The sequence below is a fragment of the Mus musculus genome, chromosome 17 (genome assembly GCF_000001635.26).
Source record: "Mus musculus strain C57BL/6J chromosome 17, GRCm38.p6 C57BL/6J".
NCBI lineage: Eukaryota > Metazoa > Chordata > Mammalia > Rodentia > Muridae > Mus > Mus musculus.
The window spans coordinates 55,695,499-55,713,595 of record NC_000083.6 but is presented as its reverse complement, the minus strand read 5'-3'; the positions used below and the strand labels follow the sequence as shown (position 1 = coordinate 55,713,595).

The window sequence follows — 18,097 nt, the reverse complement described above, 5'->3', positions numbered from 1 at the left end:
TGCATACAATCCCATCATTTTTGTCAATGCACTCAGTCTTTGATGAACTTTGATGAACTTAAGGGAGAAAGATTAACAGTTACAATTAACATAGGCAGTGCCATTAATGTTGCATGTAGTTTAAAAGAATGAACAAAAGACCTTCATTTTCATCAATGGAATTTCAAAACTTTCCCCACTTCCTGAAAAAAGTGGGTGGGTAAAATGAATAGATGTAGACTCAATTTAAACTAATAGTGGAACATTTTGTGAAAGATAAAAAAGTTATTCTGTGTTTAAAAATGCCTTTTAACCCGATACAAAGGGTTCCCAAATAACTCCAAATAATCGTGATAAACTTTTAAAGCCTACACACTTTTTAAAATTTAATTTTTAATTAATTTTTTTACACTCGATATAAGCCTACATACTCTTGTTCAGCTTTCTATATTCTGAAATTAATCATTACAAAGTTTCTAAACTCATGACAATTTTTCATCACTCAAAAATATAGTAAAGAACGATAAATCTTCAGACTAACAAAGGATTGTTGGTATTTTTCAACTTGCCTGGCAATAGCATAATAGCCCTAAATTGCGATTAAAAAAACAACAAAACAACATTGTTATCTTCGTCTATTTACATCGTGTAAAAGTGCATTTGGGTGCTTAACTTAGATTAACAAAGGGTTTTGCCTCTGATCCATTTATTCAACAAAATAGAATTTGGAGTCTCACTCGGAATAGGGTTCCAATTGGCTACAGGATTTAGGACTCTTTCAAGCCAGTTACTATCCTTTGAACAGTGTGTTCTCCCCCCCCCCCCCCCCCCCCCGCTAGTCCCCAGAAAAATCCATTAGGGGCGTGGAAAGAGGAGCAGCAGGCTTCCTACTCTGCAGGGACCAACTGGGAGGAGCTTGGCCGAGGCCCCGCCTGCCTTTCGCTTTTGTTATGGGAAGCACGAGCAAAAAGCGGGCGGAATGGTTGGAGTGCGCATGCGTGTGTCCCACGGCTCCGGAAGTCGAAGTCGCGTCTCTGCAGGTTGAAAAAGTTGCCGGGATCCTCGGTGTTCTGTGAGGTACTGAACGCTAGGGTGTTGGAGTTCTTGGTGTAATCGCTGGAGGTCGGGCCCTGGATGATATGAGGGGTCGTTTGCAACCACATTTGGGGTAGTTGTAGAGAAAGTGCGCTATGCGTTGGCGGCAGCGATAACCCGCTGTGTTCGGCATCCTCTCTCTCAGGGAGACCTCAAGCTTCAGGGGTGTGTGTGTGTGTCTGTGTGTGTGCGCTATGCGTTGGCGGCAGCGATAACCCGCTGTGTGTGTGTGTGTGTGTGTGTGTTATTGGGAGCCTCAGAGGCTTCAGGTACTTGCCCAGGTGACAAGTGTCAGAAGAAAAGCATGAACCTGGTGCACAGTGAACAGAGAGAGCGCTAGGATTAAAGGAACGGGCTACTACTATGCCGTGCAACAGGTCGGAAAACTGGCTTTTAAAAGTATTTTGATTCAAGCTGATACTTCCTGCTGAGGACACAAAAAGCATCGTTTTGCCAAAGTATAATTTGTTTTCAGTTTTTTTTTTTTTTGTTTTTTGCTTTCTTTAGTAATATTGAAGAGTATTAATGTAGGATCTACTTTTAATCTGTTTTTTTTCTTTGAAAAGTGGATAGTGACTTTATTAGTATGAGGTTCATATGAGTTTTAATCTGTTGTTTAAGAAATACCCATATGGTTGTTTACCAAGAGTCCATGGTGTGTGTGAGACAGAAAGTTTTAATATGAAAGCCAAAAGAGAAGTTGAAAGGAACTGTTATAAAACACTATCATGCCTGTACTTTTGACTAGGTAATTATTTTCCGAAGTTGACAGTGGGGCAGAGACTAAACTGAACTTTTTGTTTTGTATTGACTTGCCCTCATTGTCCTAGTTTATGAGTTTTTCATTTCACATTAAGAATTTTTTCTTTCTTAAATTGTAATTGGTTTCTAAAACAACATTTTATTTTGCTGAGAGATTGTATTACCGGGTTGAGAAAAAACACTTTGGGAAATTAATGAACTTCACTTTCTGTATCTTCAATAAGACTTAAGTTATGAATCTTACATATTTTTTTCCTCAGATTTTCCCCAGATGACTTAATATTTATTAGAACATGCTATATTGAATTCCTAAAAGTATGGTCCAAGTGAAATTCAGAGAAAGGTTCTCTAAAGATTAAGAAAGGGAATCGAATATCCTGACTGCCTGACACATCCCATAGTTCAGTATGAGTATATTAGGAGTACTGTGCCAGTGCAAGTTTTTAAAGGCAAGTGAGCATGCTTGCTGAAGATTGCTGTAATCCTCAGCCATAGATATTAGCAGCACAGGCTTGCACAGAGAGAGGTTCTGTTTGTGTGTGTGTGTGTGTGTGTGTGTGTGTGTGTTGTGTGTTGTGTGTATGCAGTGGGCTTTATGCAGGATGAGGCTGTAGCAGAGACCTTTGGGACAGTAATTCTCAGGTAGTCAGTCATATGTGAGAAGAACCCTTTCTCAGAACCTCTAAGTGACTTTATGTGTTTTGTTAGGGTTGATGCTACTCTGGCAGTATCCTGAAAACTTTCTTAAAAGATAAGACATTTCAAAGGCTTTCAGTTGTATTCAAACTTTTGCATAAAAAATGTATATAGTTTGTAAAAGCAGTCATCTTTACTATTTTTCTCTCCATTTTAGGGAAAAAACTGTTATTTCTTCAGTTTTTGGAAGTTAAGCAGCTGCTTTGAAGATTAGACCTTAATAAGGTAATAATGAGGTGTATGTGTGCTACATTTCTGCTTAGCTTTCTGCTTATACTGTAGAAATAGATAACTTTCTATATGTATATCTCACGGGGACACACACATATATGAATGAATTTAATAGATAATACATTTGTAGGAGACAATGCCTATATAAGGAAAAGCTGCTTTTTCATCATCAAAGCTTTGCCATAGTGTCTCCCTTGGCCTCCTCTCTTTTACTTAGGAGACCAGACACAGTTTGAAAGGATCTGGCACATGATGATACCCAAAGACCAAATTCTCAACACAAAGATTTATTTGCACCAGAGGGACAAAGGACAGGGAATAAGAGACAAAAGATGGGGTATAGAGGACTAGGGATAAGAGAAAAGGTACAAGGGAGATGGGAGGAAGGGAAATTTGCCCCAAGGGACAAAGGGACTGCCTCTGGATAGGGAGGAGACAGATATAGCCTCTTTGTAAATGGCAGTTTATAAGGGGAAATCTTCTGTTAAGAGGAGGTTGTTTGTTTTGACTGAATAGGTTGACTAGGGTAGCCAAAAATGGACCTTATGATCCTTAGTCTTCCAACACTTTGGTAGCTGGAACTCAGTAGAGAGCCTCAGGGGGAGGAAGTGGCCAAATATGGGAATCTTGGTGGCTAGCTTCAGGAATGTAACTCACAGTTTAGTACAGTGAATGGGAGAGAAGGGGAAAAGGCAAAACCATTTGCTGACCTTTTTGCCATGTCTGAACTTGTGTTTCCCATGCTCTGGCGTGCAAAAGCCCTTCTTTCCTCTCACATCCAGGCTGCTAGAGTAGCTGTCTGTGTTTTCTGTTGGCGCTTTAATTAACATGGTTTAATCATTTTAGTAACTTACAGAGTTTGCCTTCCTTATATAACTTTTTACATAGATGTCCTCATGTAGGGAGAATACTCTCTCTTTATTATTGCTCCAATAATCCTGTCAAGCAAGGAAAAGGCACCTTGGGCATTCAGTCCATTTCGTGTAAAGCTTGTGAATTGCTTTGGATGGTCTGGAGCAGTGAGAGGGACCTGGAGTGAACCACAGCTGTCATAACCAGCAGTGCTGTAGGCAGCTGTATTAGTGCAGGGAAGCAGTGGTGAACCAGACTTAATGATTGTCTCTTGGAGTTTGCACCATAAAAGAGAGAAGAAATGAAATAAGGAAGTATAAATAATAATGTAAGATACAAATATACTCTTGTTAAAAATTAAATTAAGATTATGGACTATAAAGACATACTCAAAATACATTTTATGAGGAAATGTATTGTATCTGTGATACCCATCAAGGAAGACTGATAGAAAATTGAAACTTGTCTCTGTTTGGTTTGGGTTTTCTAGTAGTTGGTTAGGTAAATGACTGTTAAATAGATTGTGAAGTTCAGGCAGGTTGAGAAAGCGAGTAAATAGAAGGTTTAGTTGTGGACTTCAACTGTTTGATCTCAGAGAAATCATTCATTAATTAAGAAATCAAGAAGTACAAATGAGTATAGTATAACGTAGGACAAACACTGGTATTTCTGGCCATCCAGGTTTATTTTGAATTGAGTTTTATCAGATAGGCAAATCTGGTCTATGAGGAAATGACCAAGTCACGGTGAGAACTTTTACAAAGGAAACACAAACTTGTAATTAGTATCTAATCCAGAAAAGATATAAAGGTGACTTTTCAAGTTATTGCCCCCAAGGGTAAGCAGTGCCCTCATAATCCACAGTCTAATCCATTCGTCTTTAAATTTTATAAGATCTCATGTCAGACAGCGCAGATGTAACTCGGACTGCCACCTTCTCCTGATAGCCTTCATCACCAGCAGACACAGTTTTCTGCAGAAAGGTGAGATGCCCCTTTGTGTGAGAAAATGCTAACCATAGTGAATAGACAGTTCTGGAAGTGGTCACTGGGCCCAGTGCACAGAAGACTTCTCTGTGGTACATTCTAAAAGCAGAAAGGGACCGAAGCCCAGAAATTTATGTATATCTTAAGAATTTCATGCTAAAATTAGATGAATAAGGTCAATAATATAGTTCAACAGATAAAAGCCTGAGGGTTTAACTTCACGGAAGAGAAGAATTAAAAGATGAAGGAAAATGAAAGGAGGAGTGACTTTATTACAGCTAAAAGCAAAGGTGGAAGGCAACTCGGTTTCTCCTGGTGTAAAACTAGTGCGTTCTTATGTAGATGGCTTAGATCAATACCTAGGACTGATGTTCTGGATACTGAAATACATATGCATTAGAGATTTTGCACTACTAATGAATACTATTTCTACTCTAGATGTAGTTTTATTTAAGTCATATTTTTTATCACCATGATGTCATCTACTGCCTTGTTATATGCATTCACTCATGTATCTCATTTATATAAGTGGAGGCAATGATTTTGGAAGTTGCACTAAATGCAATTGTCCAAGCAATATTGTGAGTGCTTTTTTTTTTTGATCATGGAGGAGGCATTATACTGTAGCAGCTATATTATATCAGTAGGTGATGGAGACTCTTTAAGATGGTTGTAGTCTAAATCATGTATTCAGTAAGTATTAAATAAGTTTAGGTGATCCAGGCGCTAGTTTATAGACATGTATATTGTTTATTTTAAAAATGAATATGCAACTCATATTATGTTCAGAGTTATTCATACTTCTAATTGGTGAAAAATAACTTTCCCATGTGGGGCCTCATTGAAGTGTCTGGATTTGTAGTCTTGTCAGTAGTAAGCAGAGATAAACTGCATAGTTTTGATAGCATTTAAAGATTTTAAACTAACTTTATGTATTTGTGCACCTTTATTATCTTGTCATGTTTTGGTTTTAATGGGGCAGTGTAGTTGGATAGAATACTGTTTCTGTACTTCTGTGGGTGAAATGCTTATTCTAACTGGGTTATTTGAGTTGTGTGTTGTCTTAGTCAGGGTTTCTATTCCTGCACAAACATCATGACCAAGAAACAAGTTGGGGAGGAAAGGATTTATTTAGCTTACACTTCCATACTGCTGTTCATCACCAAAGGAAGTCAGGACTGGAACTCAAGCAGGTCAGGGAGCAGGAGCTGATGCAGAGGCCATGGAGGGATGTTCTTTACTGGCTTGCTTCCCCTGGCTTGCTCAGCCTGCTCTCTTATAGAACCCAAGACTACCAGCCCAGAGATGGTCCCACCCACAAGGGGCCTTTCCCCCTTGATCACTAATTGAGAAAATGTCTTACAGTTGGATCTCATGGAGGCATTTCCTCAACTGAGGCTCCTTTCTCTGTGATAACTCCAGCTGTGTCAAGTTGACACAAAACTAGCCAGTACACGTGTAGAATTGGAAATGTTCTCAATGAATTGAATTTGTCAAAATAAACCAACAGTAGACAGACTAGCAGCAGATAAGAGTTAACAGTGTACACAAGCTGTAAAAATGACACAGTAAAAGAAGGTATAGAGTTGAGGCTCGAATACACTCCTCCCCCCTTCGGAATCATTTACTACCCGATTAAAATTGTCCATGGCAAACAAAACAAACAACAGGAACAAACAACTAGGAAAAGAAAATTCATCAGAGGGGCAGATAACACAAAGTTCCTATGTGCTTGGATGTAATGTTGGGTTGTTAGTCTCTTCCTCTGTGCTGAGTCTGATCTTGTTTAATGAAGTTGTTATTAGGGGATAAACGTAGGCTGTTGTCTTTGGCCTGTCTGTTCTCTAAGCAGGTTAGGGAACCTCAAACAGAACCCTCTGTATCTGCTGTTCCCTAAGTGTTCCCTGTCTGATGTCTAGAGCAGAACATACTAGAACAGCAGCATATAAAACAGTTGGATGCTTTCAATTAAACAAACAAACCAAAAGAAACAACCAGATTTCTGCTTTTAGAAAGCCTCCATGTATAAACGAGAGTCTTTTAAACCTGCAGTCATGATCTGTTATTCACAGAAATGCATTGTGAGTGATAGAGGCACTGAGTGAACCTCATAGAGTGTGTTTAACAGACTAAGCTGCTGAGTGTCCATGCAACTGCCATCCTATATGAGGCTCCTTGTTTGAAATATCCTGCCATCATATTCATTGAGGCTTAGATAGACATGCAGAGCTCATGTTAGTGATTGCAGTTATTTCTACTTCTAGGTACTTTGATATGTACTTAAGTTCATTTTAAATAATGTATTAGCCCTTTTAGGGAAAATGGATTTTTCTCTTACCATTCTTTGTGAATGCATTTCCTTCCCCCTTTTCTACTTTGTTCCCTACCAAACCTGTAAATGCCTCTTTGGTAAAGGCTTTGATATGATTTAGTTGAGCCTCCAGATCAATTTGATGGTTTTAGTATCACCAAAGGCCTTATATGGCCTGCAGTGGCCTTTTTTTGATATTAAAACATAGTAAATAAGATTGAAGATGATCAAATTTATAGATGAAATGACTGCTACTTGGGGAAAGTCTGGGATGGTTCTGTGCAAGTGAAAAAAACAAGTATCAACGCCAATTTTCTACCTATATGAACTTTTTAAGTTATGCGCATGTGTGTGTTTGAGTTGGGGTGGGGCCTGTGCAGCTGAGTTGAGATGCCAGTGGAAGCAGGCGGAGGGTGCAGTTGTAAGAGCCACCATGGGGAACTTGAGTGCTAGTAAGTTTACAGTTAACTGTAATTCAAAATATTTGGAGGTAACATGCATACAAATAAACCTTGTCTGTTTTGTTTTCAGGGTTGGGGTAAATCTGTAAAGGGATTTTCCACAGAGCAATGTCTTCGGTAAGGTGATATTTAATTTCATTTAGTATATACAGTGACATGAATCCATACACTTACCCATCTGCTTCATAACTTGATCTACTTTATAGTTTGATGTCCAACTAGCCTACTTTTTATTTGAATTTTTCTCTAGTGACAATAAAATAGAAAACTGATACCTGTACTTTTTTTTATAAGATGATGTTATATTATAGTCATATATTTACCTAATATTTGATTGTTTTGTTATCTTCATTATGTATAATATCTCCTCATAAGCTCTACAGACATAAGAAGAAAAAAAAGCTTTGTGAAGACATTTCAGTTTTTATTATTTTAAGCCACAGGCAAATTAATTTCTTCTGTTTTTTGCCAGCTTGTATTACAATCAGTTTTTATGCACCGTGATTTAACAGATTATATCCATAAAACCCTTTATATTTGTGATACTTTCTTTTAGAACCAATTTTTGCTTTTTATAAAAGTTTGGTGTCACATTATGAACTAACCAGTACCCCGGAGCTCTTGACTCTAGCTGCATATGTATCAAAAGATGGCCTAGTCGGCCATCACTGGAAAGAGAGGCCCATTGGACACGCAAACTTTATATGCCCCAGTACAGGGGAACGCCAGGGCCAAAAAGTGGGAGTGGGTGGGTAGGGGATTGGGGGGGGTGGGTATGGGGAATTTTGGGATAGCATTGGAAATGTAAATGAGCTAAATACCTAATAAAAAATGGAAAAAAAAAGAAATGTATTTCACTTGACAGCTCACAAATATATGGATCTGTTTTTTAATCTGCTCTTTGCTAACATGTATGTTAACAATTGGTGGAAAGCCGATTGCAGTTTCAGACCTCATAGCTCTGTTCCAAATGGTTTGTCTGAGGAACTGAGAGATCAGGAGCAGAGATGAGCTGTTAGCTAAAAAAAAAAAAAAAAAAAAAAAAAAAAAGTTTGGTGTCTAATGCAGCAGACAGAAAGCTCCTGTACTCACAGCTGAGTAAACCTGCAAAGAAAGCAATGTGTTGATAATGTAATGGTACTCATGTTTATTGCTTATTTATTTGCATTTCCGTGTATGTGTGTACGCCTGCTTCAGTTTTTGGGCACCACTTTTGTGCAGGTGCTCACAGAGGCCAGAGGCATTGGATCTCATGGAACTAAGGTTATAAATGTTTTGTGAGCCACTCAGTATGGGTGCTAGAAACCAAGCCATGGTCCTCTGCAAGTAAGTGGCCTTTAACCACTGTGTGTAGCTGGGAAGTACATGCAGATGCCAACAACAGATGTTCCGGTGTCTTTCTGTCTCTCTCTCCACCATATATTCTGAGGCATGCTGTCTCATCAAACTCAGAGCTCGCTAATTCTTGTTCTGCTGGTCAGCTTGCTCCCAAGATCCTCTGACTCTGTCTCCAGAGCATTGTAAGTGCAGGGTAGCTGCACACCTACCTAGCATTGACCACGGTACTCGAGCCTCACACAGTCATGGCCAGTGCTTCCTGCTGACCATCTCTCCAGCCCTGTAGCCCCGATTTTCACATTTTAGGCAGATATTGTCTTGCTTTTTATCCACTGCTGTAAATTATATTTCACTGAATATAAGATTTACTGATGGGGTTTTTGTTTGTTTGTGAGGTCTGGTTGTGGTTGTTGTATTGTTCAGTTGGTTCTGGGCATTAAACCTAGGCTCTTGCAAATGACAGTCAATGCTGTCTCTGGGCTACTTCTTTAGTCCCTAGTCCTTGGATACACATGTCCTCACTCTATAACAAGCTTTGTCTTAAGCCTGCAAGACATAATAAAAGCCTTTCATGTCTTTGCAAAATATAGATAGGGGATGCATATACTGAGTGTTTTTTGAAGATGTTATCAGATTATCTTTAGTGTATTATCATAGTTTATAATAGAAAGCCTCCAGCTGCCACATGAATATGTTTTAGTGTATTTAAAAGTGATTTCCTAGATCTCTGTGATCTAATGCTGCAGAGGTTGATCATTTGTGACAGTTATTAAAAAACAAACAAAGTCACCCAAACCAAAAAACTCTTAGCTTAACTGTGCTGGCACATGCTGTGGTCCTAGCATGCCATTACTCAAGAGAATTAGGCAGTAGGATCACATACTGGGTCTCTCAAGGAGACTGTGCCTCAAACCAGAAAACAAAATCTTACTTGGTAGCAACACTGGTCACATTTAAGATCTGTTTGCAAGGTTATTCTGGGCAGGAATATTCTTGTTCTTATACTATTAACCATAAAACAATGAAATGCCCCAGTTAGCACCATCACAAAAGGGAGTATGAGCTCATGTTATCAGCCTAGAACATGGGAAGCTGCTATAAAAAGTGTATGTTTTTGTTACAGATATGAGACATAGCTTTTTGCATCACCTCAACAGATCGCTTGCAGATCCCTGATGTAAAGTTATGTCCAAGTGCTTTTAAGTACAGTTTGCTCTGTGGATTTTGTTTTGTTCCATGCTACCACCTACCAGTGATACACATTCGCTAATCATTCCCCTTACCTAGCCCTGTTAATTCTTCCCTCTATATGTTTGTCTCTTAAGTTCAAAATGGTTTCAGTGCCTCCTACCTTCTATAGACTACTCTTAGGGACCCCACGTTGTACTGTCATCAAGGAAGACAGATTGACTACTTGTTTACTTGGAATTATTGAGTGAATTTATGTGTAATAGTTACAGATAATTTTTATTGAAGGGTACATTAACCTAACTTGTAAGAGAATTGAGTATATATAAAAATCAATGTATTATTTTATATTGAAAATAGTAACTTACCTATTAAATGGGTAGTGACTAATTTTTGTGGAATGACAAATTAATAATTTAAAAGTGTTTTTGTTGTTTGTGCATTTGAGTAAATAGTGGTTCATATCCCTAAGCTCTGCTAGCTCTCCCACTCATCACAGTGTCAGGGACATGCTTGTTAACGTTAGAATACTGGATGCATTCTCAGAGCTTCGGCCAGGGCTTTTCTTTCTGTTTCTTTTCCTGAGCTCCATGGTAATTGATGGGCTCCAGGTCCTTGAGAGCACAGAGCTGTGGTCGCCCCCTGGGCTTCCAGAGATGCCCTCACTCATCTCCGTCAGGAAGACTCTTAGAGCTGTAACGTTGATGACACACAGAGTTGAAAGGATTGTCTTCCAGCTTGCCAGCTTCTAAATTTTAATGGATTTTTTTATACTTTCTTGTTAAAGAAGTATAATTAGTATTTAAGCTGTTATAGGCTGATGCATTGATTTCAATAGATGAACTAGTTGTTATCAATAGTATAATCTTCTGAAGCTGTACATTGTTTTTTTTTTATATTTTAAACCACGTATTTTATTGAAAATACTTAATTTGACTAATTTAAAAAATATGAATAAAATGCCAAACTTTTTCACATAAATTATCATTTTGGTTTTGCCTACTCTAACACCCTTTTTCTTTATGACTAATTTTGAGAGTAAGGGCTGTGCTGCCCCCTGGTGGTCAGTCACTTAGAACACAGCTAAGTCTGTGAATCTGCCCATGTGTATGTAATTCCTGAGTGAATGACTTGAGTGAATGATTTTGGTCTTCAGGAAACACATTCCCCCACTGACATTTAGCCAAGCTCAACAAAATGGCTCTTCCTAAGTTTTCCTTTTCTTTTCTGTGTGTTTGTTTGTTTCTGGTTTTCATTTTTAGACATGGTCTTATGTAGCCCAGGCTAGCCTGGAACTCACCATATAGCCAAGGGTGGATGGGAACTTCAGGTTCTCCTACATGTACCTTTCTCCAGTGCTGACTATAGGTGAGCCACCAAACCTGGCTTTAGGGGGTGCTAGTGAGAGAACCAGGGCTTTCTGTATGCTTGACAGCACTTCACCAGATAAGCTACATCACCGACTTTAAAGACAAAAGCCTGTCAATATATAAAAGGATGGTGAGACATCAGTCTGCCACGGCAGCTTTGCCAGTGCCAGGTTTGCCACTGATTTTCTTCTTTTCCTCTCTGGTTTTGTTTTTGGTTTTTTTGGAGACAGGGTCTCATTAAGTAGCCTTGGATGGCCTAGAAGTCACTATTGTAGACCAGGGTGGCCATGGCCATGAGTCACAGAGATCCACCTGCCTGTACCATGAATTTGCAGCAATCCTCCTGCTTCAGATTCCCAAGTGCTGGGATTATAGGTGTGAGCTATCATGCCCTTAACACCATCTTTATTAAAATTGATGCCACTACTCTGGAAAACTCCATGTCCGCTTTTTGGGAACAGGAGACCTTGCCTCAGGTTTCCAGAAGCCAACCCTGAAAGGAGACAGTGGCACAGCCTAAGCTCATTCTCCAGACCAAACACTGTAGACTTGAGGTTCTTCAGTTCTCCCCGTGTCTTAGGAGCTCTCCTGTTGCTGTCACGGACTTCACACAGCATGGCCAGGTCCTGATTTCCATGGGTGCTGTTCATAGTTGCCTTATAGAGCATTTGCTCCAGGTCTCTCAGCTTCTGTCGGAGAACCTTAATGTCTGGCTTGAAGCCTTCTACTTCCAGGATTGTTCAATGCTCCACAGCATTATAGGTCTTTGTCATTATCTGTAAGCGCTTACCCATCTTGTGATCCTTGAAGATCTCTCTCCTTCCTCCTCCTTCCTCCCGAATTCGAACAAGTTCTTCTTCTAGAGAAATGTACTGTTCTTGGTACGTGTTGGATAGCTTTTTCTCTTGTATTAGCTTATCCTTAGGAGAATTAGTATATTCATTTTGAGCATGATGACTCTCGTGTAAAATGGGAACTACTTTTCCAAGTTTGTTTTCTTTCTTCTTACAGTGTGCTCTATACTGCATAATCTTTGACATCAGGTGATCTTTCTCAAGCATCCATACCTTCTCTTTATTTTGGTTTTCAAATTTTAGTTGTAGAAAGTCCTTGGTGTTCTCGTAGAGCAGTTCTTGGGTATTATGGAGAGACTTGGTCAGCTCCTTAATTTTCTCTTGGTTTCTCTGGTGCTGAACTTGGATATCCTCGACTCTGATCCATGAGCCCTTCCCTTCAACTTGCTCTCTAGAAAGCTTCATCTGCTCTCCCAGCTGCACCTGAAATGCTTCCACCTGCAGGAGGAGTGTCTCTGTGTCCCTCTGGTTGCGCTCAGAAATGTCCTCTTTGTCCTTTATTCTTACTTGTCTTCTGCTTACTCCAGGGTCTGCTTTAGAAGCAGAAGGCTCACACACATCTGCAGCCCGGAGAGTCTTCAGGAGAATGCTGACTTTGTGGGGAGGCTCCTTATGAAAATAGGTCACCTGACCAGCTCCTGGCCCCACAAGAGCTAACAGCTTCTGAATCTTTTTCTTGGCTTCCAGTTCTCTGATTCTTAGTCAGTCTTTTTCTGAGTAGAGTTGTAAAACGTGTTCCCTTTCCTGGAAGAGGCAGACCTGCATATTAGGGCTTTCTGCAATTCCGCAATCTCTTCCTCCCTCTGCTGCAAGTTCCACTCACGTTTATGCTGCTCTTCGCAAGCGTCTCTGTAGAGATTAGCTTCTTCAGCAGGTCTTCATTCTCTGACTCACAATTAGCCATTTTCTTCTGATAGTACTCTAGAAGCTCCTGAGAAGGGCAAAGGACAGCCAGTTGATCCTCGACTGAAGGCAGAGGAGTTGACTCCATTGAGTCTGCCATTTTCTTCCACCTGTTGATATCACCAAAGCCGTTGCCAGCACCATGTTTGGAGGCAATTGATATTAGGTTTAGAGGTTCAGTCCATTATCATCAAGGTAGGAACATGGCAGCATCCAGGCAGGCATGGTGCAGGAGGAGCTGAGAGTTCTACATTTTCGTCTGAAGGCTGCTAGCAGAATGCTGAAGCTGTACATTGTTATCTATTGTCACTACCTCTTCCCCAGGAAGTCATTTTCTTCAGGATAAATCTTCTAAAGTGAAATAATATAAGCTTGGTAATTTACAGGTGTTATCATAATATTGAAAAATGTAAATCACCTGCTAAATTCTGCTAAATTCACCAGCTATTCTTTCTTTCTTTAGGCCCCAGTAGCACCTTCTACATACACACCCCTAAATCTACTTAAGGAAGGCACTGTTGTCAATGTCTGTGGTGTTGTGAAGTTCTTTAAGCCTCCGTACTTAAGCAAAGGAACAGGTAAGTATTGAGATGTCGGGTGTTTTATGGACAAGAGCTCTGTTGGAACTCAGGACCACAACTCCTTTTGTGACCTGGGTCTCAGAACACTTTCAATCCTGATTTTCAGATGCCAAGCAATACCGATGTGTGTTCTTTAGTCATTTTAATTTATGAAGTGAATGTAGTCGTTAGATTTCTGAGTTTTGCTCAACACAATACAAGTAAAATTTTGGAAAGATGTTAAGTTACATGGAAACATAAGTATTAAGTTTGTGTATGAAGGTAAATATGTCACCAAATACTAAACATTCCAGTACTGTAACAGTCGCACATCAGTCATTTTCAAGTCTGGCACAAAAATGAAAAACAGGAAGAAAAAACAAAAACCCAGGTAAGTATAGCATGCATTAATGGATACAATGTGTAGACTGTTTCAAGATGATAAGGTGTGTTGGGAGAGGAAGTGAAAGAGTATTTTTGTGTGATGAAATAATTCACCTGCTGACCATCTCCTCAGCCCCTGCATCATCTCCTTCCAGTCCCTGCCCTGACTTCCATCAGTGAGACTGTAAGCTATGTGGTGAAATAAACTCGTCCTTCCCCAAGTTGCTTTTGACCATGGTGTTTTATCACAGCACTAGATCCCCAACTATAAGACATTCCCTACCCTGATTTCTTCAGTAGGAGGGCATATGTTCCGATGCACTTTTTCTTTGATAAGTATGTTGTAAGTGTCAATATCCCTTTATTCTTCCTTCATACTTGAGAATCTGCACACTATTGCAAAGCATTGAACAAAATAGAAAACAAGGAGAATCAAATGGTTTTGAATTTCTCTGACTGTATTGGTAATATCCCACCACAAATGGGGCTATTAGTCCTTTTCTCGTTCATTATAAAACTACTGGACTGTGTCCTGCTAATTCTCTCATCTTAGGAGTGACAGACAGCATAGGTGCATTGCATCTGGCTGTCAATATTTTCAGAAAGGGGATATTTTAGATCATATCTTCTTTTACTGTGGAAAATACTATTTCTTTAGAACTTCATTGCTTTCTTTTTTTTTAGATGTTTGTTTATTTCCTTTTTTTGCTTTGTTTTCCTTATTCACTGTTATGCATTCATTTAAAAATGTCTACATTAATTTATTTTGTGGGGTATTTGATGAGGATAGACTTCTTTCTACTTTCTTGACTTTAAAGTGATTAAAAAGTTATTACTTCTCTAGAAAATCAGTATAGAATATTTATATTTATTTCCTTTTATATTTTAAGGTTGATTTTTGCAGTGTGATAGTTCTATCTTTTTATTAAAAGACAATAATAGGGAAGAGTAATATTTCTCTGGCATTCTTAAGTAAGCATATTCTATTTTAGAAGCACTTTCAATTACCTTAATTTGTGTTAAATATTTTTTTCCCAGATTATTGCTCTGTTGTCACGATTGTGGACCAGACAAATGTGAAGTTAACATGCATGCTCTTTAGTAGAGACTACGATACCCTTCCCAGCGTTTATAAAGTTGGAGACATCGTTTGCTTCCAAGGGCTGAAGGTGTGCTTTATACTTTCTATAGTCGACATACACTGGAGAAGAAGTCTGCTAGTAGTAATTATGTGCCTTTTCAGAGAGAGACATTAAACATTCTAAGAGACAAATGTAAATGGTGTCAGGCATCAATTATTTAAGTGAATCACCTGCCCTCCTTCCCAAGACATGCTTCAGAAACTGTGATGGGGACTAGATCCAGTTTGTCCTCTTATTTCCAAATATAATCTATTTTATCCAGTTTCCATGTAGAATTTGTCAAGGGTGAAAGCACAGACTGTTGTCCCTTTTTAATTTACTTTTATTTAAGTTTGGGTCTTACTGTTGCTCTCGCTGACTTCAGGCATCTGAAATGTGGGCTGTGGAGTCTTGATAAGCTGAGGAGGGGAAGATTAAAATTCAGTTCAACCTCATCAGGACAAGGCACCAAAGAGTAAAGGCTATGCAAAACATGCCATAAGTCTGTTTTACCCATGGGTACTTGACTGAAAGCTATGCTGTATAGGTAGGGCAAGGTCACTTAAGGATTGTAGAACCAGGGAACTGGAGAGATGCAAGAGTAGGGGTGCTGCAGGGCCAGCTTAGTGAGGCTTAAATAACTTTATACTTTGTTAACAATTACTGTTTTTTTCTTAGTTTGTGATAAATTATTCTCAGATGCAACTTAAAAAAGAAAAGTTCAATTTGGCTCAGTCTCATGGTAGAGATGTTGGTGGCATTGTTCCTCATGTGACTGCCAGAGCAGGAAGCAGAGAAAACAAGACTAGAATTAAAGGTGGTGGATACCTTGTTCCAACACCTAGGGTCATATACCATAGCAGCCACAAGCATTACTACCACAGGAGCGTGTGGCAGGCCTTGCACACACAGTAACAAGTACCTCGTCCAGCTCAGGTAGGACAGCACCAAGACTTTCCTCATCCCACAGAAGTCCTTTTCCTGTAGGAAGGCTTCTCCTGCACATAGGTCAAAACCTACAGGTTCCACAAAGAAGGCTGTTTGCAGGATGAGCCCCACTGGAAAGAAAGGGCTTTGTGGAATCCTTGAGTGTCATACAGATTCACCCTAAGAAGGTGTAACTTAAGTTTGTCCATTTCAGGAGCTCAGCTAGGGACTTGCCAAAATGAACAAAACTCTGCCCATCATGGTGAGGTAACATAATTCAGAACCATTTCAGTGAAATACTACAGTGGCTAATTAAGAAGAAAAACAAAATACTAACCATGAATAGAAGAGCTTAGAAGATAAGGTTTTAAAAGCAAGTGGAATTTGCAAACAAATTTCATAGGGGCCCAGATATGTGTCTATTAAACAATAGATAGTAGATATTGTAGCTTTTTTCTAAAAGATTAAGCAAAGTACTTTCAGCAAATTAAAAAAAAATGAATAAAAAGAAACTAATAGAAAAAGAGAAGTATACTCTGTAAAAGAAGCAAGTATAAATTGAATATGTAACAGGAAAAGCAAATGAAAAATATACTTCATTGGTTAGTAAGGATTAGACGTTGATGGTAGATCCAAAGACATTACCAGGTATGAAGAATAAGTATTAGAGAAAAATAAATAGAGTGCAGTGGACTTTTGGGGCAATATCTGGTAATGTAACCTGTGATTTAAGATACCAAAGAAGAGAGGTGAATGGGGATATACAGGTGAGAGAGCTTGCACGTGCACACATCCACACACACCCATACACACACGGCACACATGCATCTACATGCGTACACATATCTAGTCTTGCATACACATATCTAGTCTTGAAAAGTCAAAGCACTGGGGAACCATATTCTATACAGAGAACAGTAGCAATGATTTTTGATAATTAATTTACCTATATTTTTATGTCCTAATAAAATATTCTTTAGTATAGTGGGGGCTTTTCATCTAGAAAGTTGTTTAGGGTTGACAAAGTGAGAGTGAATAAGTACAAAGTTTTTTTTATAGTCTAGTAATTTCACTAAGAAATTATTATTTTAAGCATTAACAATCGTGTAGGATGATAGGGGCAACAAGTGCTGTTGTGTAGGAGAGTGTGCAAAGGCCAGGGGGTTGGAAAGCAGGAAGTTTCTGTTAAAAACATACAGGGTTTCAGTGCAGACCAAGACACAAGGAGCCATTTTTACCCAAGGGCGTAAATGAAACATTAAGAATTCCAAAGGAGGAAAAAACAAAGGGGAAATAGGAGGCAGTTGTTGAAAAGCACAGAGTCAAGGAAAGAAGGGAACTCGCTCCGTGCAGAGCTCCTGCACCAATGGTGTTTTTATAGTGAATGTGTTCTGCTTGCCAGAAAAGCATAAAAATAAAAAGCAAGAATTATGTGCTGCCTACAAAGAGTACTTTGAATATGAAGATACAAATTAGAGCTAAAACTATAGGAAATGAATTAGCAAGCAATAAGACAATGAAATAATGATATTATCAGACATAAAGTACTACCAGAGATTTGCAAGAAAAAGGGAGCATTTTATTTGTACTAGAGCTAGTTCATTAAAAAAAATACTAGCACCACATATTTGATAGTTGTTCATTTCATAAAGGAGCCTTCGGACTCAATGCAGCAAAAGTTGTTTGGACGTGGTCCAGTATGCTCGGTCCTAAGGATGAGTTAGCCTCTGCTACATCTGCTTGCTTTCCACGTTCATGAATTCTAGATGTAACTATACCACATAAGTAACTGTCATAACATACTTTATTTAAAATCATACTTTAATAAATTAAACATATAAGTGTAAGAATGCAAGTTTGGTAGAATCAGGGTAACTATTAAAAAGTAAATTTTAGTTTTTTAGAATTTGCAGCCTTATGTAACCTGATCCAGTATCAGTTGGTTGTATTGTTTCATGAGTTAATTCAATAAGGAATAATAAACAAACTCTTTTTTTTTTTTTTAAAGATTTATTTATTATAAGTACACTGTAGCTGTCTTCAAACACACCAGAAGAGGGCGTCAGATCTCATTACGGG

The 18,097-nt window shown here is 38.8% G+C and overlaps 1 protein-coding gene and 1 pseudogene across 13 annotated transcripts in view; one reads left to right on the top strand and one right to left on the bottom strand.

Annotated features, from left to right (window-relative positions):
• Positions 1-948: 948 nt before the first annotated feature.
• The window catches only part of Pot1b (protection of telomeres 1B), a 61,458-nt gene continuing 44,309 nt past the window's right edge, over positions 949-18,097 (top strand). For 8 of the 13 annotated variants that reach the window (XR_003952193.1, XR_003952192.1, XR_003952194.1 and 5 more), the window contains exons 1-5: positions 949-1,056; positions 2,690-2,757; positions 7,444-7,490; positions 13,490-13,604; positions 15,009-15,139. Coding sequence is in view for 8 of the 13 variants with exons in the window: in XM_011246645.3 (XP_011244947.1) it covers positions 7,482-7,490; positions 13,490-13,604; positions 15,009-15,139 (255 nt within the window). In the remaining 5 variants the exon portion in view is untranslated. Of the gene's footprint in view, positions 1,057-2,689; positions 2,758-4,509; positions 4,599-7,443; positions 7,491-13,489; positions 13,605-15,008; positions 15,140-18,097 lie in introns of all 13 variants that reach the window. The other 5 variants (XM_030250064.1, XM_006524978.2, NR_151542.1 and 2 more) reach the window with 3 other exon arrangements.
• Gm18648 (predicted gene, 18648) lies at positions 11,779-13,189 on the bottom strand (annotated as a pseudogene).